At 33.3% G+C, this 25,406-nt stretch overlaps 1 protein-coding gene across 1 annotated transcript in view; it reads left to right on the plus strand.

The window, feature by feature from the left end:
• The window catches only part of Hdx (highly divergent homeobox), a 114,352-nt gene extending 94,867 nt beyond the window's left edge, over nt 1–19,485 (plus strand). The window contains exons 7-10 of the mRNA XM_048336245.1: nt 4,701–4,780; nt 7,528–7,611; nt 14,284–14,406; nt 19,360–19,485. Of these exons, the coding sequence (XP_048192202.1) occupies nt 4,701–4,780; nt 7,528–7,611; nt 14,284–14,406; nt 19,360–19,485 (413 nt within the window). The remainder of the gene's footprint in view (nt 1–4,700; nt 4,781–7,527; nt 7,612–14,283; nt 14,407–19,359) is intronic.
• The last annotated feature ends 5,921 nt before the right edge of the window (nt 19,486–25,406 follow it).

Consider the following 25,406-nt stretch of genomic DNA (forward strand, 5'->3'; position numbering starts at 1 on the left):
GGAAATATTCAGATAAAGAAAACTATGAAAGCCCCTAAGTGGAGTTTCATTCACCAACTGCCACTTTCTCATCTAAAGCAGAATTTTAGAAAACAAGTAGTAAATGGAAAAAATGAAAGTTAATTTTAAAGTCCACTTTAATGGTCCACTTTTAATATACCACTGCTCCTGCACTGGCATCCTTTGTCATATAATAGCATGTTCTCTAGACAGCTGGCATAGTAATCAAGACCTAATGAGAAAAAGGAGAGAGAGAATTTAATGTAAGAATCAGAAAAAAACACTTGATGAGAAGTGCTATTGCCTAGAATTTCTCTCTCAGTGCCTTATTTTTCACAGCTGTATGGTAACCTTTTCATTCTCATCAGAAATTATAACAGAAAAGCATTTTCAAACACCAAAGGTCCCTTTTCAGTGCAGCTTCTTACTGGTCCTGTACCATTCTCTTCCCCATTTTGCTGATAGAGAATGCTAATCTGAGTAATTCAATTGTGTGATCCTTTAGTAATGACTCTGTTAGTTAAATCTTCAGGAAGAGATTAATATCATACCTTTAAAATTTGTTAACCATATTATCATCCATTTTAGGAAAATGCAGTTAAATGTATGTCTACTTTGAGATGACCATTACAGATATACAGACAAAATAATCGCAATAGCAGAATCATATTACTTCAAAAACCTAACAGCTGAGATTGGAGTCCTAATAACATGGTTGTTAATTTAATAGGATTAGAGTCTTCTAATGTCTAAGAAGGAAGATCTGTCTTTAAAGCAGGGATTACATGGTGCAATATTCACATCACCATATGAAAACCATGTAAGTTTTATTTAAAAATCTGCACAAGATAACCTGTCTGTTTTTTAATTGCAATAAAAGGCAGCAATAGCTAAAGTCAACAAAAAGTGCCAGTGATCTTTAGCAGTTTCACATCTATTCATTTGTTTCTGAGAAGGCAGATAGCTTATGAAGTTAGCATCCACTTTCTACAAACAGCCTTCCTCTGTCCTGTTTCCTTTCCATTTCCCTGTGTGGAAGTGATGAGGAAAGGGTTGTGGTTCAGTGGGACTAGGTTATTTTTTCAGCTGTGTGGGTTCACTCCTCTCACAACTTCAAACGTCAGCAAAAATAATACTTGGTTGACTGAACTCATTAATTTCAAGTTCTGTATCTACCAAAACATATTTATAGTTGAACAATTTTTAACATTTTTACTATCGTGAGCACAAATTGTTTAAAGGATGGAAACAATTAATATACATAACAATAAATTGTAAAATGATGCCTATTTTCACCTGCATCTATTCATGTGGATATGCACATGAAAGATAATTCGGCATACAGTTACTTCATGTGAGTGCCCTCTAGAGTTTTAACTGATTAATGATTCCACTTATTTATTTTCCAATTAGCAAAGCTATTTTTCCTGAGGAATTGCCAGGCATATTAACAATGTTTATTTTCAAACTTTCACTGCAGTTGAAGCTATCTGCAAACAAAAGAAAACATTCTTTATTCAGTTTATCACTTCACACCTTTTTATTTTAGAATTTTCAAAAATTTTAATTGCTATTGTAAAAGTGATGTACATAGGGGTAACATAAGTGCATTTCTTTTTGAGCAGTGTCCCCCTCCCCTTGCTCCCTCCAAATCTTCCCTCCTATCCCACCCCCAACAAGTTGTATAGTTCATTTTCAACATAGTGTCTAGTGAGTATAACTGCTAGAAAAAAAATTTACATCAGAGTCATCTAAAATAATCAAACCATACATAAACCATGTTGTCAGTAAAGTAAAATGGTATACTAAGTTATGAGTTAGGGAGAATAAGAACATAAGGCAAACCTATAAGGAATAATAACAGTAATGATCTTATTGGTGAGCAATATAAACACTCTTTGGAGGCCACCAGTCCTAATTTTGGCTTTGCAGCTATAGAAGATGACAATTTCATTTGATTTAGTTGCCAGTGATGTAGAATTTAAAATTTGTGTCATTTGAAATGTCCAAATAATGAATAGGTAAAAGATACTCTGTCTAGGAACTATTTTCTTCATAAATTTTAAATTGATTTGTTTTCTTTACATTCTACCTATAAATGAGATGGTATAATGCTTATTTTTTTCTTTCTGTCTGGTTTATTTCCCTTATTTGCCAGCTACATTCATGTTGCAATCAATGGTAGGGGATAAAAGGCCAAGTATATAGAGAATAAAACTGTGGTTACCATGGGCTGGGGATATGGCCTAGTGGCAAGAGTGCTTGCCTCGTATACATGAGGCCCTGGGTTCGATTCCCCAGCACCACAAGCGCCAGAAGTGGCGCTGTGGCGCTGAGTGCTACTAGCCTTGAGCAAGAAGAAGCCAGGGACAGTGCTCAGGCCCTGAGTCCAAGCCCCAGGACTGGCGCTGTGGCGCTGAGTGCTACTAGCCTTGAGCAAGAAGAAGCCAGGGACAGTGCTCAGGCCCTGAGTCCAAGCCCCAGGACTGGCCAAAAAAACAAACAAACAAACAAAAAAACTGTGGTTACCAGAATCATGTGGGGGAGAATGGGGAAATGTAGGTCAAAGAACAGAAAGCAGAAAATATGTAGGAGGAGTAAGTGAAAAGATGTAATATACAGCATGAAAATCATAGTTAATGATAGTGTATTGGATTCTGGACTTTGGCAAAAGCTTATGTCTTCTGTTGCCTGGTAGATAGATATCTACATAAAACGATAAATATGCTGGTTAGTTTTATTGTTATGTCTCCTGTGTGTATGTGGATTGTAGTATCAGGTTCTGTACTATAAATACACAAAAAGATCTAGTGAAGAGGATAACAAAATAGAAATTAAATGTATAAAGAACTTCACATTAAAATTCCACTGATATCATCATAGGTATCTTAAACTTGAATTCTCATACAGAGTTCTTATATATGGGTTCCTGAATCCACAATGTTTTTCTCCTTTTATTTCCATGTTCATACAAGACACTCATTTATGTCTTTACATGTAAACGGACTCAGGGAATCTTATCAGAGATAATTAATAATTCTCTTAATATATTATGTTAAGAAATAATAGTTCTGTTCTATTTCTAAGTAAAAAAAAAACTTTCAATTACCAAGAAACTGAAATATTCTACTAATGTTTACCAAAATAATCTCCATACATTACTGTGAAGAAAAAAGACAGAATATTTGCCACCCTATTTTTCTAAATGCTAGAGGTGAAGAAAATCTAAAACATGGGATAATTCTATGCAGATACTAGCCACATCCTATATTTCAATATGGACAGGTTTTTTTTGTTTGTTTTTAATTTTTATTGTAAAGGTGAAATACAGATGGGTTACAGTTACATATGTTAAGCAGTGAGTATATTACTTGTCCAACTTTTTTTTGTTTTTTGGGGGGGGGGTTGCTGTTGTTTATACAGGTCCTAAGTCCTTAGCTTAGGGTATGGGTGACAGTGATCTACCACTTGAGTCACAGCCACACTCTGGCTTCTTTGTTGTTTTTTTATTTTTATTTTATTTTTTTAGTGTTGTTTTTTTTTCCACAGGTTTTCCTGCCTGAGCTGGGGTTGAAATGCAATCCTCATACTTCAACCTCCTGAGTAGCCAGGATTACAAGTGTGAGCCACCAGCACCTGGCTTGGAGAGTTATTTTTTAAAATGACTTCTCTGAATTAAGTTTTTCCTGCATTTTTTAAATCTTGCTCTATTTTAAAATATTGAATTTGATTAGATATGGAATATCTGTTTATTGCTGAAATATTATAAAACATAGTCAAAATGAAAAGAATCACGGTAATCATCTGAAAACAGGGATGAGGTGATATTTTTTTATTTTCTCTGTACTTATATACAATGTTCTGTACTTGTATGTTTGTGTGTATATGTGTACAGATGCATTCAAATATTCCTGCCTTTTCATGAAATCAAAAATACACTGCATTTACAGTTTTATTTCATGTATGAGAAAGTTATTTTATTGTAGAAAATATTTAAATACATAAGTATTTAAACATAAATAAATGTAAGAAAATACAGAAACACTCTATAATAATCAGAGAAAATAATGGCAATATTTTAGTGTAAAGTCATGTTCACTCTTTTTGCCTCCAAGAATATATACTTTTTTCTCTTACAAAATTAAGAGTACCTATTTCTACACAGTAGATTTTGTTACCCTCCTTTTTCCACTTTCCAGTGTATCCTTGTTATTATCAATTCTGTACCATTTTTAGTGGATTCTTCATATTTATTGTAGTGATACATCCTAAATAATTTCTCTAATACTTCATTGTTAAAGGTAGGTATTTCCTTACTAAAATCTGAGAAAGTGGGGGGGGGAAGATTTGATGAGTAATGTACATGGGATGGATTTAATACATGCACATTAAACATAAACAGTACAACAAGATCCCCTTAAAAGTAAAATTTATTATGGTGATTAAATAATCAACAATTAAACAAATTTAAAGGTGGAAATTTCTTCCAGTTTTCTCTCACAATAGCACACCCTGGAATTTGCACTCATCCGCATTTGGTTCCTGGGAATACTCTGTTGAAAGTGGAATTGCTCATCAGAGCATGTATGAATGTCACTTGTGTCCTTTTACAATAGAGAAATTACTTAAGCAATCTGATAAAAAGCACTCTTGATAAAGTTGTGAAGTATGAAAATGAAACCATGGCTTTTTTTCTGTAGAAGAGCCCAATGAAGTTGTTCCAAATGAGGCAAGGGCTCATAAGGAGGACAACCACCATGCAGTATCCGGAAATAATGTGGTATGTACAGTTTGAAATTCTTTTCTCATTATGTGATGGATTTCAGGGGCACATTTCCAATTCCTAACAGCATTAGTACTGTCAGAATAAAAGCTTGTTCCACATCACAAATCCAAACAGATCTGTTTCCAATGAATATACATATCTTTGAGTGCTTCATAAATAAAATTGAAAATAGCTCAAATTTTTTGACCTAGGCAATTTACAGATATAAAAACCCAATACTTAGAGCAAATATGTCATTTAATACATAACAAGTTATTTTTCTTTAACATACTGAACAAGGAGCAGATTTCTTCTCATTTGACAGACAGGAGAATTAAAATGGAGTTCAGTCTGAGATCATGAAGGAAGCCTTTGTTAGTTCTGTGCTTATAGCCAAGGATTTCTGACTCTTCAGTTCTCTATTCATACCATACCTATCTATGCTATTCACAACCCTTTCCTTTTTCTGGTTAAAAATGGACTCTGTTAGTCATCTTCAAAATCACAGTGAAGAATTTGAAGAGCAGTAAGAGACAGACCATGTGGGGCTTAACTGAGCATTGTGAAAATGTAAACATATAGTTCCCACAGCATTTATTTTAAACAGCGTTTATGTTTTGACCCAATAAAAAATCAAGTTAGTATAAAATAAGAATAAGAAGAAAGGGCAAAGTCGCCATGCCTTCCTTTTTCTTTGAATTACTATTCTGTGCCTTATTGCTATTAAAACATGATGCTGAAGATGGATTGTTTTTCATTCTAAAGTGGCTATGATGTCCAGATTTACCTTCTATTATAAACCTTATTTGTTTGACATTAAATTCCTGCTATATGTCTTTAATATAAATTGAGCATGTACAACTTACAGGCTTTCATTTTTAATAAACACCAACAATATCTAACATTGTTTTCCATATGTACATACATTATTGTTTGGGAGATCATTTTATTGATTTTAGCTCTGGCTGAAGTTCACGTTTAACCATACTATTACTAAATATAGCTAAATGGCTGTAATTGTAAAGCCCGGTTGTTTACATCAGGTAGCACCTAACATTTGTTTTCCACAATTATGAATTGTGTGAATACCATTAAACTCCACCAGGCAATAGATTTGAGCTATAGCATACAAGTTATACACAATTATTTGTACATTGAAACCTAATTTCTCCTAAAGATTTGCTCATTTTTAGCCTGAGTTTCTCTGCATTGAATCTCCCCTGTAGCAGACATTTGAAGATAATGAATGAAGTCATGACACGGTATGACTCATAGTCGCTTAGGCACCTAATTTTTCAAGAACAATTGATTTTCAGAAACAAAACTCCAAACTTTCAAAGGTTGATCTCCTCCCTGTAACTTGTGAGTGCCCCCAATTATTCATGGATGACAAATCACCCAGGTATATAAGACCTATTTATATGCACAAATCTATACAGTGGCCTTTGGTGCCTTCCTTCCTGAATTGCCTAGCAACTTTTGCTCAGAACCAACCCAAATAGGGAGAGAATCTAAAAAACATAAAATAGAAGTATCAGATCTGAGGTCTAGAGAGAGTCGACATGATTAAGCCTCAAGTTTATAGTGATTATAGTAGAAAAAAAACATTAGATTCATCTCCAGGCAGTGATAAAAACCAATTTCATTGCAGCTGTCCCTCTGACTCAAAAGTCTGCAGGTCAGAAGCCTTGTGATGGTATACCATATCCTCATAGGCAATATATTAAATATGATCATTCCAAGTTTGCTCATAACTTTTCATCACCGTTTTATATTGCTTAATAGGAAGCCTCATTTCAAATTCTTCCTACTACATGCTACAATTCATGTCCTTGTTTTTAAAAGGATGTATAGTGACTGAATCTAGCTTAGCTTTTCCCTTTTCAAAATTTTCTTTGGGTTGGCAGGTTTAAATATTTAAAGGTATTTGTTTTTGCCCTGAAATATGTTCTTTTACATGTAAAAGAGAAATGTACAGCTGGTTTTATTATCTTTCAGCATTGCTGTTTACAAATACAACTAAAGAATTTACCCTACCCTCATGGACAGAGCACTAAGCCATTTTGGTCATTCTTTGACAAATAATTAATGCCTACTGTGCCCAAGATACTAAAAAACTATGGTGTACCTTAATTTTAAAGCTAAAGGCTGTGTTGCCTCTCCTATCTCCCTCCCCTTGTCACTCCCTTTGTTACTGTCTGGTGAAGAAAGAAAATCACCACGCAATTTACATCATTACATCGTAGATGCCTGCTTTCAATTATGTAGCTAATGGAGAGCAGTAAATATGTAATTTAAAAAAAAAATTGTATCTTCCTTTGAATAACATGCAATATGTTGACATTTTACAGTAGAAGGAAGGAAGAATAATGTAGGAAAAGAAAAGAAAGCCCTTCCTAACAATTATATGTTTACCATTAAAATGGACTACCCTTCATTATAGTAGGAGAGTTTCCTATCACCGGAGGGCGCTATTTAAGCAGAGTTGAATGCATATGGGGTATTTTTTTGTTGTTTCAAGGATAAAACGAATTTTGTTTTAAATAATATTAATTTTCTATTTTCTAAGAAATCATCCATTAAATGTAGAAAGATGTAGCACAAACATACATAGTGTGTAACATAAGGAGTTAGTCCATGATCAGTTTCTTTGTGATAGCTAGATAACTTAATCACTAAACCTAAACATTGATGTGCATTGAGTATAGTGATCTAATATGTAAATATATTTATTTATGGAAACTTCCCTACTTTTGTTACAGAAAATAGAAATTATCGATGATGAAGAAAGTGATATGATAAGTAATTCTGAGGTGGAACAAGTGAACTCTTTCCCTGATTATAAGGTAAAAGTAATATCAAAATCTACATGCATTTGGACAAGGTATCAAATTAGGCAGACATCAACATTAACTGTTTTACTCCTATTTAGCATATTAAGTATTCTGGGGCTTTGCACTGGTTCTCTTTGACAATTTGACAGAGCTCTGGGAGTTTTGTTAATTTTGGCTGGTTTAGTAGCTATGGTTTTAAATAGTTTACTGGAGCCTGGAAAATAGGAACTGTATGTAATGGTGGTTAATGCGAGATTTATGCCCAAACCATTTTATAGTGCTCATTCCGAATAATGATAAATGGGGAAAGCATCATTCTTCATGTTTATAGACCCATCTATTCAGGAGGATGAGGTAGGAGAACCACTTGAATCCAAGAGTTCAACACAGTGAGACCAAAGAGGAAGGAGAAAAGAAGCAGACTCGTAGGGGCAAAGCAAGAAGAGGAAGAGGAGGAGCACTAGCAGGAGGAAATAAATGAGAGTAGAGGAGATTGTTTTCCAGTGACCCGTATTTTATCTTGAACTGTAACTATTCCAAATATCATCTTTAAAAATATAATATACTTATTCCAGGAGAAGTTTGAAAACAATTCTCCAAAAATACAGAATGAATATGAACAGAAGTGACCTTTTCTTAATGTCACTTGTTACTCAACTGAAAGGCTTTCTTTGACAGAATGCCATACATAATTTTGTTTCCATTAAATTTTGACATAAACTATCAATCTGTATGTCAATATGTTTTCTACATAGATGCAGAAGGGATGTTCCTTTGTTAATTAGTATCCTATCTTCAGGGTAACTGCATCTTCTGAAAATTTGGCCCCACAATCCTTGTTTAAAAATTCAAAATTTCTTTTTGTATGGTATCATCAGTGTTTTGAGTACAGACTAGTAATCTTAAAATGTGAACAGAAAATATCATTTAATCAGAAAAGACAACAGTTGTCACTTTCTCAAAAATCCTTTTAGTTTTACTATAATTGAAGTTTATGTCATTCAACACATTCTGTTTTCCAAATGCTCATAACATTGAACATTGTAAACACAGAAGAAAATTGTCTTTTATAATTTATTTGCTAACTGGCCAAAGAGCATGATACAATGTTGTGTTTAAACTGTATTTCCAGCAAAGAGAATCATAAAGTTGTTGGTCCTGAAGTACAAGAGATCATGCTAATCTCTCCTACATGGTCATATAATATTTCTAAATACCCAGTTGAGGATTAAAATGACTCTGCAGGCCACCACTTGGCACAGGCTGTGGAAAGTACAGACGAGAGCACAGGATTGCACAGCTGTTAAGTGTGCTGCACTTAGCACTCTCTACCAGGTCAGATAGGGTTGGGCCCAGAACTCAGGATTAGTTCCAAGACTTCTCTCCTCAGCGGTGTCAGCTCATTTGAGAAGCTAAAGACTAGGACAGAGAAAAGCCGAGTCCAGGGCAGAAATGGCAATGAGCACTTTTACTGACTTCTAAAGGACATTTTACCCACTCAGTGTTTCATAAATACTGTGGGAACAAGGGATCCCTCACAATCCCGTTAGGGCTATGCTTCACAGCACAAAACCATCCATATAAGCTTCCTGTCCTTAATTCTCAAAAAAAAAACCCACCAAAAAACCATACCTATAGAGAAACTATATCAGTGTATAATTATGTTAAAATTGTTCAGTTTACCCCATCTGTGAACTTTGTTACTTGAATTCTAAACTAAGATTAAGCTAAACTTCACTTCGCATTTGTCATTGCAGACGTCAAGATGTTTACAAAAAGTTAGACATTTATTATATTTGGAAAAACATTTTACTCTATTTGCATATAGATGTTAATATTCCTTGTTTGGGGATGAAAAACACTTGGTTGATTTCTCGTGTATTCGTCAGAAGCATCTTGAAGGCAGAGAGCTTATTCACTCTATACATTACCTGCTTGGAGCACATCACTATTCAGTAACTTTCATTGCTGACTAATTGCAAAAATGAATTTGTCTTCAGAAATAATTTTAATACCATTTTGCATGTGATCACTTATATAAAATCAATTATGATCAGAAATAGATCATTATAAAGTTTCCTATATTGAATTAATCTATTATTCTTGGGGTTTATTAGAGCAAACTGAAAGAATATTTTATGGTGCATTAGATAATTATTAATATGCAACCATCAATATTCAGTTAGGACAGAGTTGAGTTTCTGATTGAGATACACCACTAGAAATCAATATTGATAGGCATTATGCTTATGAGACAAGTCGATGCACACAGTACCTGAGGCATGAATCGCTATATAATAAAATAGCACCTCAGGCTTGTTAGCCCTTAATAGCCTGCTCAGAGATCAAAGGTCTGGTCTACTTGGAACCTTGTGTGCTCCCAACAACCATCTCGGAGAGGTATTGACAACATTTACTAGGAATGTAGGAATGATTTTAACAAAAAGAAAAATAAGCTAGTTTTTTTTTTCTGTGTGAAATTCAGTGGCTGATGTTAGCTTAGTTTCTCTCACAAGCATTCCGTTTACTTAGGAAAAACCTCTAAAATATACATAAATTACTGCTGTTATCTAAGAAGCATTTAATAGGTTTACAAAAAAGCAGCTCCAAGAAGGATATGCACGAAATATTCAATTATCTTAAAGCTGTTGATGTGTTACAACCATTTCATAAATACCAAGGAGGAGAAATATTTACATGAAAAATTAAAACCTGCAATCAAAAGGATGCTTCTGACTTTGAAAATGTAAATCAATATTTTCAAAATGTCTTTTGATGGTCTGTGAGTTCAAGTCCAAAAGACAGTGCATTCAAGGGAGACCCCGCAATAATGAAGATAGATATTTCCTGTATTCAAAAAGACTTTCTGGATAACAATTTCTCTGACAGCAAGTACTAATAAAAACAAAAGCATAGAATTAGTAAAATAAATAAATAACCCACTGCTGAAACATAATGAATTTTATTCTAATGTTTATTTGTAACTTAGATAGTTGAAAGGTGCCTGCATAGGAATTTAGCTGGTGCATGTTTCACTTGATATAAAATGGTCTGAAAGGAAATAGTTTTACCAGGTAAAGTAAATCCTAAACTAAGTTGATAAAATAAATATGTCTTAAATATGTTCATGGATTGAATATCCCCGCATGAATATCATAGCATCATTTTCAAGTGAAACAACAAAAAGCCCCCTCCAAATCCACTAATTATAACATAATTGTGAACAGTGTTTTTTAAACAAGTGCTGTTCACCAGCTAGTATATTCTCAGCCCACTTTCAAGGTCCTTGGCAAGGAAATTGACTGATAATTTATTCGTTTTACTTATTTTTTATATTTTCATAACTTTATTTTTAATTGTAAATTGACAGATTACATAGCTTTATATATTCATGAGGTACAAAATGATGTTATGATTTATGAATACAGTGTGAATAATTAAATCAATCTAGTTAACATATCCATCACCACAAATATCTATTTTCTTTGGGAAGAATATTTGCTCTCTTAATGATTGTGAAATGTAATTATTTACTATATGTATCACATACACTTCAGCTTTAAAAATGAAGAAAATTTATCATTTTTGAAGGCATAGATTGAATTGGAGAATATTATGCTAAGAACAGAAAGACTAGTACTTCATGATCTCACATTTAGGTAGAAGCTAAAGCAATTGGACTCAAAGCAACAGATGAGAATGATGGTTATCAGAGGGTCAGGGTGAGAGAAGGAGATGACAGATGGTCAAAAGTACAAAGCTTCAATTACATTGAAGGATAATTTTGTTTTGGTGTTTTACTTTGTTTTGTTTTGCTCTGAGACAGAATCTGACTATGTTACCATGGATAGCCTCAAACTCATGATCCTTTTGCCTTAGTCCTCTGACTCTTGAGTTTATAGATATGCATCAACATGACTGTTTTTGTTCCTTTAAAATATTTTATTTCTGTGTGTGTGTTGTTGTTGTTGTTGTCAACCTAGGTTTTCTTGTTATTGGGGGTGGGAGAATGGCTGGGAATTGAATCCTGAACCTCAAGCATACACTCTACCATTGAGTTACTCTCTCCATCCCTATATTTTTCTTATAAAACAGTCTCACTATGTAGAGTAGGCTGTTCTCAGACTTGCAATCTCCTGCCTGGCTTTATGGGTAGATGGTACTACAAGTGTGTACCATCATGCCTGGTTGTGTGTTTTGTATGTTTAATCACATGTATTATTATGTAATTTCAATACAATAAAGTTATTCTTTATAATATAAATTAAATGAGTTTTGACAAGTGAATATGGCTGGATAACTACCACTATAGTTCACTTACTTGCTAAGAAAAGTTTGGAATATTCATGGTTGGTAGATATTACTAGTAAAGCTTCTGTAAATATTCGTGTATAAATGTGTTGTGGGTATGTTATTTTTTCATTTTTCTTAGGTTACTACCTAAAAGTAGAATTGCCCAGTGATATATTTTATGGCAAATTTTATTAAAAATTAGGAAAATGTTTTCTAAAGTATCTATATCATTTCACATTCCTGCAAGAGATTTTTAGTTGTTCCATGTTCTCATGAGTACTTGATTTTGTCAATCACTTTAACTTTAGTAGTTACAGTATGTTAATATCAATATTTCATTGTAGTTTTAATTTGCTTTTTCTTAATGGAAAATTATACTATTTTTTCATATGCATATTCATTATATACTTTCTTTGAACTGTGTATTCACATATTTTTGCCTGCTTTTCAGTCTATTGCTGATCATTTGATTGGGTTGTAAAAGTTTTTTTTTAACAGATTCAGAAGTCTTTATTTTCAGATATGTGAACTGCAAATATTTTTCCCAAAATGTCCCTTGTCTTTTTATATTCACTACAGTAGTTTTTGAAGTCCGTTTTATAAATGAAATCTTCAGTTTCGTAATTTTGTGTACTATATAAGAAAAATTTGCCTTACCCACGGTCCCAATATTTCTACCTGATTTTCTGTATACATTTTACAATTTTAGGATTTACATGTGGTTGTATGATCTCTTTACTATCATAGTTTGTATGTGATTTGAGGTTAGGGTGGACAATCTTTTTTTTTCTTATACTGTTGTTTCTTTTGGGAGGTTATTGGTGATTTTTATTTTTCTTTTGCATTGCTAAGGTTTGAACTCAAGGTCTTATGATTACTAGGTAATCTCTATCACTTAAGCCACATGCACAGATGTTCTTTAGTTTGTTTTTCAGAAAGAGTCTCAAATTTTTGCCCAGGTTAGTCTCAGTCTACAAATCCTCCTATTTCCACTTCCCTAGTATCTGGGACCACAGGTTTGTCCCACCACAACAAAAAACATAATTCTTATTTTTTCTTCATGTCAGTTTACAATGTTAAATCACTTTGTTTTTAAAAACTAGACTTCATTTCTTCATTGAATCACCTCAGAACCTTTGTTAGTAAACAGTCATTCATGTAACTGTGAATCTATTTTTGGACTCTCTATTCTGTTCTACTGATATGTATGCCTACCCTTATGTCAATACTATGTTGGGGTGGAGGGGAGGGTTAGGCTGCTCATGCAGGTCCTGGGGATTGAATTGAGGGCCTGAAACCTGTCTCTCAGCTTTTATGCTTAAGGCTAGCACTCTGCCACTTGAGCCACTTCTGGCTTTTTAGTGGTTAATTGGATATAAGAGTCTCAACAGACCTTCTGCCCAGGCTGGCTTCAAACTGCAAACCTCAGATCTTGGCCTCCTGAGTAGCTAGGATTATAGTTGTGAGCCACTGGTACCGGGTCAATAATATGCTTTTTGGATTATCCTTGTTTTTTTAAAATAAATCTGTAAGTTATAAATCCAATTGTAAATTATGTATATTATATAAAGTTTATATATATACTGAATTATAAATCTATAAATTATAAATCTAATCAAAAGGTTTGCCTGGCTATTATATTTATTATTAGAGCTTTATAACTGTCAAACCTAGAACTTTAAACTTTGGATTATCACTATAATAGCCATTTTCCTGATCAGTAAATGGAGTCTTGGCGAAATTAATTAGCCTACCCATGTTTACAGTTATCAGTAGATCTAGAACTATAATACCCCTAACTCCTAATCCAACGTTCTTTCCCTCCACAACTAACAAAAATAGTGAAGAGAAACAGTTAGTGGTACACATTGATATATATTTGGAGATATTTTCAAAATAAGAGTCTCAATAATGTGTAATTATACAAACTACTTACAGTTCAGTCATTTCAATCCTTTCTTGGTACAAAATAAATATTTTCATTTTCAGTATTTGCCTTTCTGAATGATGTATTCGGCATAGCTGAGTCTGGCATTGCTCTTGGGGTTAATTGGATTCTCTTTGTAATCTTAATCCAAATGCTAATTAGGTTTGCTATAGAAGGGTTCTTTCCAAGAAGAGAAAGGTTTCTTGCTCCGCCCCACCCCCCCCCGCCCCTTACTGGAATTTATTTGCGCAAAATTTTTTTCCTATTGTCAATTTACTTAAAAGTCAGACTTTGAGTAACAGGATAATTTCTTTCTGTATTGTTTATCCCTTTATGATAAACTTTTATTTTATTTATTGTCTTTCTAATGTGATTTCCTTTTTTTTTAGAATTTCATTGTGCTTTGGACTTGTACAGACCAAATGTTTACACAGGGTAATTTCATTGTTTATTTTTTTCTTCAGAATGAAGAAGTCAGATTCATTGAAAATGAGCTAGAGATTCAAAAGCAAAAATACTTTAAACTTCAGACTTTTGTTAGAAGCTTGATACTAGCTATGAAAGCTGATGATAAGGAACAACAGCAGGTAGGTCCCAGAAGAGACTAGTGAGCCACAATGTATCATGATGAAAAATGGCATGTCACTCTTGGATTCTTCATACTTTTTTCATTTTTATTCTTCATCCGGCTTGCCATCTAGGAAGTTGTTAATTTATGATCTTTTTAAACCACAATTTTCTTGAGAATGGGTGTTCAGATTTTCCTGCTCTTGTGGAAAATCAAAATAACTGATTAATACACTTTCTTAATTCCAGGCTAGCCTTTAAGAGGAAGAAACCAATTTTTAAATGAATTTAAAAGGAATTTCTAGAAACATTTGTAGTGATTGGGCTATCCTAACTGCAGAGCCACATTTTGTGAATAAAAGAACTGAGTCATTTATTTACCTCTTCTGGATCTTATTTGTCTGCCAGCTACAATATAGTACACAAATGATATGTTGCTCAACAGTAATATATATATATATGTATATATAATTACTTTGTTAAATTCTTTGTTACCATAATGCATCACTTTTTTAAAATGTAAGTAAAGTTACTGCTCCACTGAAAAGGTGAGGTGCATTGTTTGGTGCTATGTAAAAGTTCCTTCCAAATCATATTTTCTATTTCATATCTTTATGGAAATCTATGTATTATTTAACTAGACTTGAAAAAGAATTCTGTAATTATATTCAAAGTTACATTTAATACCAAACAACAACAAACTTGCTGCTGAATAGCATAACTACATGCTGAATCCTTGTCAGAAGAGTGTTGTATGTGCAGAGTGAGACACACTAACCATTATATAGTAAGAAGTCTCTGCAGGTTTTATTTAGCAAGAAATATCAGGAGTGCAAAAATCCATACCTTTTGCCCAAGCAAGACCGTACATACATAACACATCTAGAATATCTCAAGAGAAAAGATTAAAGTCTTAACATCCAATAATTCTCCCCTTTTTCAAAGAAAAAAGGCTTTATATGTTTAACTGGTTAAACTAGAAGAATATTCTCATGAAGCTCATGCCAATGTGTTTATTATGTGTCCAGTTTCATGAATTTTATTCCCTCAGGCCCGAACTCATACATACATCCTAAGACAGTAGCCTTCAGTTACTGTTGCCAGCCTTATTTAAGGAGATTGCTTCATTATATGAGTTAGGCTTACTGAAACAACTTACTGAAAACCTGCTTGCTTATAGACACCCCAAATACCAATTTAAATGAAAGAAGTGGTAGTCTTGAAGATGATCCTAAGTGTCTCATAAATTCTAAATAACTGTTAAAAAAAAAAAAACACCCCACAAAATTAGACCCAACCTCAGAATAACTTGGGAGTGTGTTTCTGGTATCAAAAATCATAGCATGGGGCTGGGGATATGGCCTAGTGGCAAGAGTGCTTGCCTTGTATACATGAGGCCCTGGGTTCAATTCCCCAGCACCACATATACAAAAAATGGCCAGAAGTGGCGCTGTGGCTCAAGTGGCAGAGTGCTAGCCTTGAACAAAAGGAAGCCAGGGACAGTGCTCAGGCCCTGAGTCCAAGCCCCAGGACTGGCCAAAAAAAAGAAAAGAAATCATAGCATGGATTGAATTCAGTTACATGACCAGTTAACTAGTGGTTATCTATGTTATGTCTCTTAACATCTAGGAAAAGCTTTTAGACTCTACCTTTTTTTCTAATTCTAGATTTTTCTTTGACTTGATTCTTTCTCAAAGATCAGTAACAAAGAAGAAAAGTAATTGTGTTATTTTTGCTTTTCTCCTACTGTTCTATTGTTACTCTGATAAACCTCTAGTGAACTAAGATACGAAAAAAATACTTGGCTAAAAGAAAAGGTGATACAAAAATGGTAATAAATGTCACATCCTTTTAATCAGCAAACAAAATAGAAACCATTGAGTTTCCTTCTTGAAAATGGCAGAATAGACCTTAAAATATAATCTCAAAACATGAAAGACCCACGAATCTGAATTTCCAACAACTGCAAGTGGAGACAGGAGAATCACAAGTTCAAGGCTGGTCTAAATACAAAATTTCAAATATAAATATAAGTACATCTAAACATATAATTATATACATATATTTAAATACATGCAAATACAATATATAGGTATTTATGTACATATAAATATATGTATCTGTTTTTATAACATGCATAATATGTATATGTTGCAATAAATAGTAGTGGTCTATGAAAACAATTTAGTGATCTCTTAAGCTCTTGAACTTTATTTTATGGGAGGTTTAGAGGGTTATTTCTGGAAATAATTTTCATTCTGCCTAATAAAAATGAAAAATTGTGTCACTGCTTTCTTTTGTTCTGCTGGTCCTGAGGCTTGAACCCAGGAATTGGGCATTGTCCTTGAAAATATTTTCTCAAGGTTACTGCTCTACCACTTGAACCACAGCTCCACTTCCTGGGCTGGCTTTGAACCATGGTCCTCAAATCAAGGACTTCTCTGAATATCTAGGATTACAGGCATAAGCTACTGGTGCCAAACTGGTTTCTAATTTTTAAAAACTTTAATTTTTTTTTATTAATCTTAGTTTAACTAAACTGAATGTGATGAGTGGTCTATAGAATATTTTGATCTCGTGAAGAAATCTAGGAATTTAAGAAATATGATTCTCTGTAACTGAAACATTAGATAACACTACGTTTCATTTTGTGTTTGGTTATTGGTGATTTCTTTTTGAGACACCATCTCACTATGTAGCACAGAGAGAACTGGAACTCGTTTTGTAGCCTCTTGCTATGAAGCCAGGGTTGGCCTTTAACTCTCAATTCTCCTGTTTCAGCTTCCTTAGTACTCGAATTACAAGTGTGCATCACCATCATAGTCAAAAGTTATTTGTTTACTTGGATTTTTAAATGCTGTCATTTTAAGATTAAAACAATGCTTCCGGTATAGTTCTAAGTCATCAGTAGTGATCTTTATTAGCCCTGATATTTCTCTATATGATCTTAGCCAAATCAATTGCCATTCTTAGACTTCAATTTCTCCACTTTTCAAGGAAGATGAGAAAGATGATCATTTACAAACTAAAATGTTCACACCTGAGCCCATACAATTAATGTTTTGGAGATGGATCATGTATGTGAAAATTTCCTATTGATTTCTTGACGAAGATGATATTTAGTTCTTGTAGATAGTTGTGATTGCTGAAGAATATATATTAAACAAAATTGGATCTGGGAATGTAATTCAGTAGTATAGCAACTATCTAGCAAGTATGAGACCATGAGTTTGATCCTAGTAAAGAAAATTAAAAAGAAAGGAAAGTTATTTTTGTTGGCTTTAGTCTCTGTTAAAAAACAAACAAAAAAAGGCAATCCCAGTGTTTATAGTCATTACGCAAACATCTGTTTAGTTTCCAATATTGCAATCAAATGAGACACTAAAGGAAAATTTTGAAGCAAACTCTGTACATTCACATGCCTAATCTATGAACATTTTCATATATCTTACTACATTCATTTTAGTCAGCTACGCTTAATGCAATGATAAAGAAATGATAATGCTGCCGTGATTTTTAGGTTTCTCTATCAGAATTTAGAATATGATTAAATGTCCTCATCCACTTCTTGGCTTTCCTTTACTCTAAGTACCTATTAAAAGAGTGTTAATTTGAACACATTTCCCTCCTTAATAAATCAAATTCAAAGTTGCATAGCAAACAATCTAGTGATATATTACTGATAGTCTGATCTGATCAGCCAATACAGCAAACAATTTATTGTGCCTAGACTGGGATCTTGATATCCTATTGTTGTAGAAGAGAGTGATTCTGTGTCCTAGTACTCTAACCCAGCACCACAGAAAACATGATGAACCTTTATGATGTTTTACTGTATTAATACTCTTCTTTTTAACAAGATGTTCATGGGCAACTTAATGATATAAAATAAATAGCATCATTTTCCCCCACATAGAAGTAAGTCTTGTTACACAGCCTAACAAAAAGGAGAAAGTTTTAATCTGTGCTACGAGGGTAAAATGTATAGGCTGTGTAGCTGTCGTTTCTTTTAATAAAGAAAATAGGAGAATACTGTACTATTTCAACTGTAGATTTTATATATTCTCCAACATGCCCTGTCATTCTGTTCCTTAATTGGAGAGTGGCAAGCTTTCATTTGTATCTGTTCCCTTGGTCCTTGTTTGCCACTGTACCCAAAACCCATATTACAAATAATGCTGTGTAAAAATTGCCAGATATGCTACATTATTTTTAGTATTGGCAGCAGCAAATAAATCATTTATGCACAATTTATTATAGTCAAGTGGGACTGAGCACTGTCAACCACATAAAACCTGGTTAATCATTTATTTCTCTAGTATATATGCATGTTTTGCGAGTCCCTGTGAAATAATTAGACTGTGGCCAGGCTTAATTCACAGTTCTTGGCTTATCCTAATTACTTCAGCAGAGGAATGAGCATCCCTCCAGATACATCATTACGACAGCCAGATTCACCAACTCAACTGGCCTGATTTGGTGCTTGCCATCTGAACATATTGCTATAGCCTAAGGAAAGGGAAAAATTACTCTTTTTAAGTTGTTAAAGTTTAAAGTAGAATAGCAGAACTTCTTTTTTTACTGAGAAGTTTATTCACCCAATGAAGAATGAAATAGTCCTTTGTAATGTGATTGTGTCTAAAGGATAGTATAGCTAGACATGGATATTTTAATAAAGGATACAATTTTAAACCCCTCTAGCAGTGATCAGTTAACACTCAAAACTAGTATGAAGATCACTTAGCTCAAACACTTTAAAGCACTTGGCTCAGAATAGTTGCTCATTTTCCTCCTGATTTTCTCTTGTCACAGGATTCTGCTCCACATTCTCCACATTCTCAGTATTTAGTATTTTCTTGAACGGGAAATGGACATTTTTATGACTATACAATATATAAAATGTGAAGATTATATCAATTAATATATAATTTTGAAAATCCACATACTAATAAAAAATGTTCTTTCTGACTCAGGCACTGCTATCAGATTTACCTCCTGAATTAGAAGAGATGGATTTCAATCATGCCTTGCCAGAGCCTGATGATACCTCATTCAGTGTGTCTTCTTTATCGGAGAAGAATGCCTCAGATTGTTTGTGATTTGAGGGGGAATATATGATGTAGTCTTTTGGCTACCTAACAGGTGTGCATTTCAAAATAACTACATCATGTTGTCCTAATAGTATTCAGTTGAAAAACACGTTGTTGAAACAAACCTATTCTGTGAAGGAAGGACAAGAGATAATGGCTACAATGCAAAAAAATGCATGTAAAAATTAAAGGCATTGTCTGAGAGGGTTTTTTTTCCAAACTAATAGAACTCTGAAAATTAATTTTGATCAAGTCATCCTTTAAATTGATTATGTGTAATTTCTGAAAGAGTTTTGCTTTGTTTTATAAGAATCTTAGTAATAGTTTTAACCAGAAATGCAAAAAGAATCATCTTTGCCCATATCTTACAAAGTCAGTAACACTTGATTTAGAGGTCTTTTGTAGATATTACATCTTTCTTTCTTCCTCTTTCCTTTTCCTATTTCCCATATATAATTTTACTCAGGAAAATGGACTAAAAATTAAACACACAATATTTCAAAATATTTAACCTGAAGGAGTCCTGGGTTTTATTTTTCAACCCCTATGAGAATTTGACTTAAGCTAATGATTGAAAACTGAAGTGGTTATTCGTATGTAATTGTAAATTATTGGTATTCTTCTATTATCTAACTCAAGGGAAGGGGGAAACATTAGGGAAAGTCAATTCACCAATATAAACTCAAATAAATCATTAAGTGTATAGTGACAAAATGTTGTAAACGATTAGTCTGAATGGGAATTCTTTGTTGCTACAAATGATAAATATTGATAAGATTTATGCTGTAATAGTAAAGTTGTATAACTAAGTTAGACAAAATGTTGCACAAGTATTTCAATTTTATCACCATCTTCATAATATTTTTTCAGTTCTTACATTTTATGAAACAGGAAGTCAAGGTAAGCCACTGAGATTTTTTTTTAATCTAGTCACTCAGCTTTGCCACAGAATTTACTTCATTTCCATGTAAGGCCTGTACAGAGCAATCAGCCAAGGATAATATTTTAAATTTTTTTTCTACTTCTTTGATTGCAAATCACAGTCCTCAGAATTTCCTGGGTACTATTCTATGAATACAAACCTAAAATGGGCACGATACCCAGTTGCTCTATTAGTGAGAACACAGGGGCAGCATAGTACACACAGTTCTTTGTACACCTTCCCTTCTAGGGTACCAGGTGGTATTACCAAGACCCATAGAAGTTTCTCCCTATGCTCACAGTGTCAAAGACTGGTAACTTGGCAGTGTGGAATTCATTGCATGATTAACTTATCTATACCTAAAAAGTTCATGAAGTAGTTAGAGATGTTTTGTTCTCTTAGATTCAGATATTTACAATTTTTTTTACATTAGTGCTTATTCTAATTTAGAATTCTGGATACTAATTTTTTAGTTCAGAAAAGCAATCATGCGTTTCTTATACCTTGAAGTGTCCACTTCTCCCTACATCAGTAAGTTCACTGGTGGTCTGTTTGTTTGTGAAGTAGTTGTTTGAGTTGATATTGCTGTCATAAGACTGCAGTGGTTCCTTTGTTAGCAGAGATAGTTTACTAGTCAGGTATGTTTCCTTTTAACTAAGAGCCATATGGTTTTTGCAAACAATGCTTAGTATTCCTTGTTGACAAGTCAAATTCCAGATAAAGTAAAGAGCACCAGTAACAAAACAGAGGTATTAGGATTCAATTTGCCAGTCATGCCAATCCCTTCATCTAATAGAGTCCTCACTATATACAAGAAATAGGAATTTTTAAAAACACCATTTCTTAAATACTAAGAATCAAGGCATTCGGCTCTCTACCCTAGTGTCTCCTTCCTAGTCAATGAATAAATGAATTTATCTTTTAGCTCAGTTTTCCTCTGCTTTAGTTAAAGCATCTCCCCAGTTGGTTCTCATTGCAGAATAGAGAGGAAAGTTTCTCAATGTTTTAACATGAAAGGTTTTATTTTTTACATTTTAGAAATTAGCCACTAATTTTAAAATATTTCTTAAACTCCTGCTATAGGGAAGACACTGTGACAGACCTTGGATTTCTCAGAGAGATGTAGGCTTAGAAAAGAATTATTTCCCCTGGATATGGTTGTATATGCCTATAATCCATAATGCCTATAATTTGGTAAGCTAAAACAAAAAGATTGTTATCTTAACTCCAGTCCAGGCTATCCAATCAGACCTTTGCTCAAAAAAGTGGAAGGGGGTGTTAATCATTTCTTACTACATTTTAGGTATATTAATAAAAGTTTTTACACTAGAAATTATAGCTAATTTAAAGATTTTCCTAGGAGTGAGTTCTAGAAGAAATCCTGCTGTGTGTTTTTGGGGACACATTGTATTATTTTCTTGTCCCTGCTTAAAGTTTCATTGTGATAGAAATTATATAAATTGTAACCGTACACGGAGGGCTCCTTTTATCTTGACATTTGTATTACAGCACCACAATGCAATTTTTTTACACCATCACTGGAATTAAAACACTCTTAAAGTGAAAAGTTTCTTTTTATGTGTCAGGAATCAAGGGTAAAAGCTGTATCCAGAACTAAAAAAAAATCATTGGCAGATCAAAATCATTCACCACAGATTGTGTGATAGAAGTCTAGGTCAAGCATTTAACTGAAAACTATTACAAGTCTGAGAATGTAGCTAAGTGGTAGAAGAGCACTTGTCTAGTTTGTGCCCAGATCCTGGGTTTAGTCCCTAGCATATGTTTTTCACATATATAAATTAGATTTGTTTTGAGTTGTTTTAAAGCAAGAAAAATACTAGCTTTTGGCTGCTCTTATGAATATTTTCATGGCTGAAGATAAAAATTAACTAGTGTTTCTTTCTTTGGGATTTTAAAACAGGTCATACTAGCTAAAATACCTCTCAGAGAAACAGAAGCCAATGTGAAACATAATTCTATTATCTACACTTGGATATCTGCTTTAAGATTAGTATAACCAAACAATTTCTAAACAGGAAATGTGTGAGAGTGCTTAACTTCCAAAATGTGGACAAAAAGAAAAAACAAGCAAACAAATATTTGTACTTTTCTCATTTTAGCGAAGATAAATGAGAATTGCAGTTATCTTAGAAAATAAGAAAATTAACAGTAACAAGGAAATTTTTTAAATGAAAATGGCCTTTTCAAGGAACCTGGGAATACTTTGTTGTAAGATCAGTTATCCACAGCTGGACTTTCGTACTGCCACTTCAAACATGTGATAGAAATGTCAGTTATTGTGGGAGAAGAAAGACCTGTGGCCCAGTCACTTTCTGTGCTCTATATACATACTACCAAGATCTCCAAGGATGCCCAGGAAACCAGTTCTCCCAAGACACAATTATCTGTTTGTCAGGTCTTTTCAATATTCAATAGTTTTTTTAAGAAACTATTTTGTGAGAAATTGTAAATGATGGATTTAACAAGGAATCTGGTATTTTTGTGGAGAGACTATCAGAACAATTTCTCAAGGAGTGTTTCCTCATCTGAGCCTCATAATTTATGATCATTTTAAAGTGACATCCTAAATTTAATTTTATATTGCAGGGATAGTATACCAGGAATTTTTCTGATTTTGAAATCTATTAGGTTTTCATTCAGATCTTAATAGTGCAATATTTTTGGAACCATTTTGAGGAAATTATCAGCACACTACATCTTAATGAGTAGATTTCTGTTTGAAGTTGACTTTATCCTTGGCAGACAGCTCAGTATCATCCCTTCAACCAAGCTATGCTCTGTAAATGCTATAATGAAGGAGCCTACTAACTTGTGAACCTACAGTGGCCATACCATTCCTTAAAACAAGCCTTTATTTAAAGTAGATTTGCTAAGGGGCAAGAGAGAATAAAGTGATATTTTCATGCAAATATGATTGTTCCATGAAGGTGGATACTGAGTACATTTTTTGCAATGAAATTTTATTTTGCATTAACTTACTCAGTAATTCCTTTTAGCAATCCTGCATCCCATTTTACTGGTACTACCTCTGAAGCATTCTATCACCTTAAAATCACATTAGATTGTAATGTGAATTTTTGTAGGGTTTTTATTTAAACTTTTATAGAGGCAATAAATGATTTCCAACTAATAGACATCTATTGCTTTCTTTTATGTTTATTTTCTAAATCTAAGTATTGTGCTTTCCTTTTAAAAAGCGAATTATTTCCTATCTAAAATAAGGTTTTGATAAAAAGAACAATGCCAAGAATAATGTGTTGGAAGTTCAAAGAAAGGAGAATGTGGAGAGTTAAGTAAAAATTTGGTGGGCTTGCAAGCTGACATGTATATCATCTTTAATTGGCTTTATTTCACAAAGAACTACTCCAGCACAATGGGATGAATTGACTGTTCTGTAATAAACAACAGATTTGTCTGCAATAGCATATTTTAAAGGTAAAACTAACAAATACCTTGCTGTAGTATAAACAGAGAATGGCATTTTTACAGCAGGTTTTGTTATGTGCTAAAGTGGTATCTAACTTTCTCTGCCTCCCTTTGACACCAGTTGAGCATGCTTTTAATTTGGATGAAATATACCCATGCTTGCTTTGTCAAAGCTTTTACCAATTAAAACTCTTCATGTTACCTAACTAGAGGGGAATGAAAAAGGGAGGGCAAGGGGTGTGTTTCAAATGGCAGATCAGCAGTTTTCCTTTCTAGTTGATAAATTTTCCAGAATGTTACAAAGAGAAAATTACACAGAAACATGCACTTCAAATGACCCAAGTCTTGCTCAGCTCTGAAAAAAACATGGAATTAAGATGATGAAATATGGTAATAAATGAAGATTATTGTAAGTCTATTTAAAACACAAGTAGATAAGATGACTGTATTGATAAGATTAAATGATATTTTCACATCCCTTGAGGCTAGAGAAGTTTTTTATATTTTGAGTCTGTTTTAGTAACAAATTCCTATTGTAGACATTTTAGACCATAAAAATATAGAGAAAAATGATTTGTAATTCTATCACCAAATAATTATCATTAATGATCTAGTATATCTCAGTGTACTATTCCTTCTGTAGATTACATATATTTACCAAAATGAGATTGTACTGAATATAAAAATGAGATTATACTGAATATGAAGCCACATGGCCTAATTTTCTCACGGGATAATTTGTCACCAAGGTACTTTACTCTCAGTTACATTGGAACCCAATAAAGACAAAATGTTTACAATTTATACCAGAAGAAAAAACCAATGCTTCTACTAATGAAAAATCATTTATTCTAGAGATTTGACCAGTAGCTGTTCTACATGATAACTATGTATCTTAGTCTAGATTTAAAATAAATACTGCTGCTTACTTATCATCACAAGATTAAAATGTAAAGCATGCTAAACCTTCAACATAGAAAAAAAATCTATGCAAGTTTTCATGTGGTGCACACCAATATGCACTTCATGTATTTTAAAATTAATTTTGTTGCAATGCAAGTCCAAATTTTCTCAACTGAATAAGCTATTTTTTGTTAATATAATATTCTGTCTGAGCCTGTTTGTTAGAAAGCTTTGTAGGTTTTGTCAACTTTATATTTTGTTGTGAAATGGCCATCAATATTCATCTTTCTGTTTCATGATATAATGTCATGTATCTCAAGACTGTTTTAAGCAAGTGTCTCTTTCACAACGTAGGCCACTTGAAAGTGTACTATGTCACAGTACCTAGGTCATTCCCTCACTAAATAGTACATCTTCAGGGAGGCTTATTAATTATTTCAAGCTGTTAAGAGACCATTTCAGTGCATGACTCCAATACTGCTGAAACTGTTACTTGTTAGCTTACATTGGGCAGTTCAGAGTTCTAAGACCTAGGGCACAAGTTTGAACTTCATTTAGATCAGTAAATTCATACCAGGAATAAAAGACCTTTGCTACAGTTCAACTTGTACCCATATTCCTAATAAGGACTCACAGTCCATCATGGTCATATAGGACC

Source organism: Perognathus longimembris, chromosome 28 (genome assembly GCF_023159225.1).
Source record: "Perognathus longimembris pacificus isolate PPM17 chromosome 28, ASM2315922v1, whole genome shotgun sequence".
NCBI lineage: Eukaryota > Metazoa > Chordata > Mammalia > Rodentia > Heteromyidae > Perognathus > Perognathus longimembris.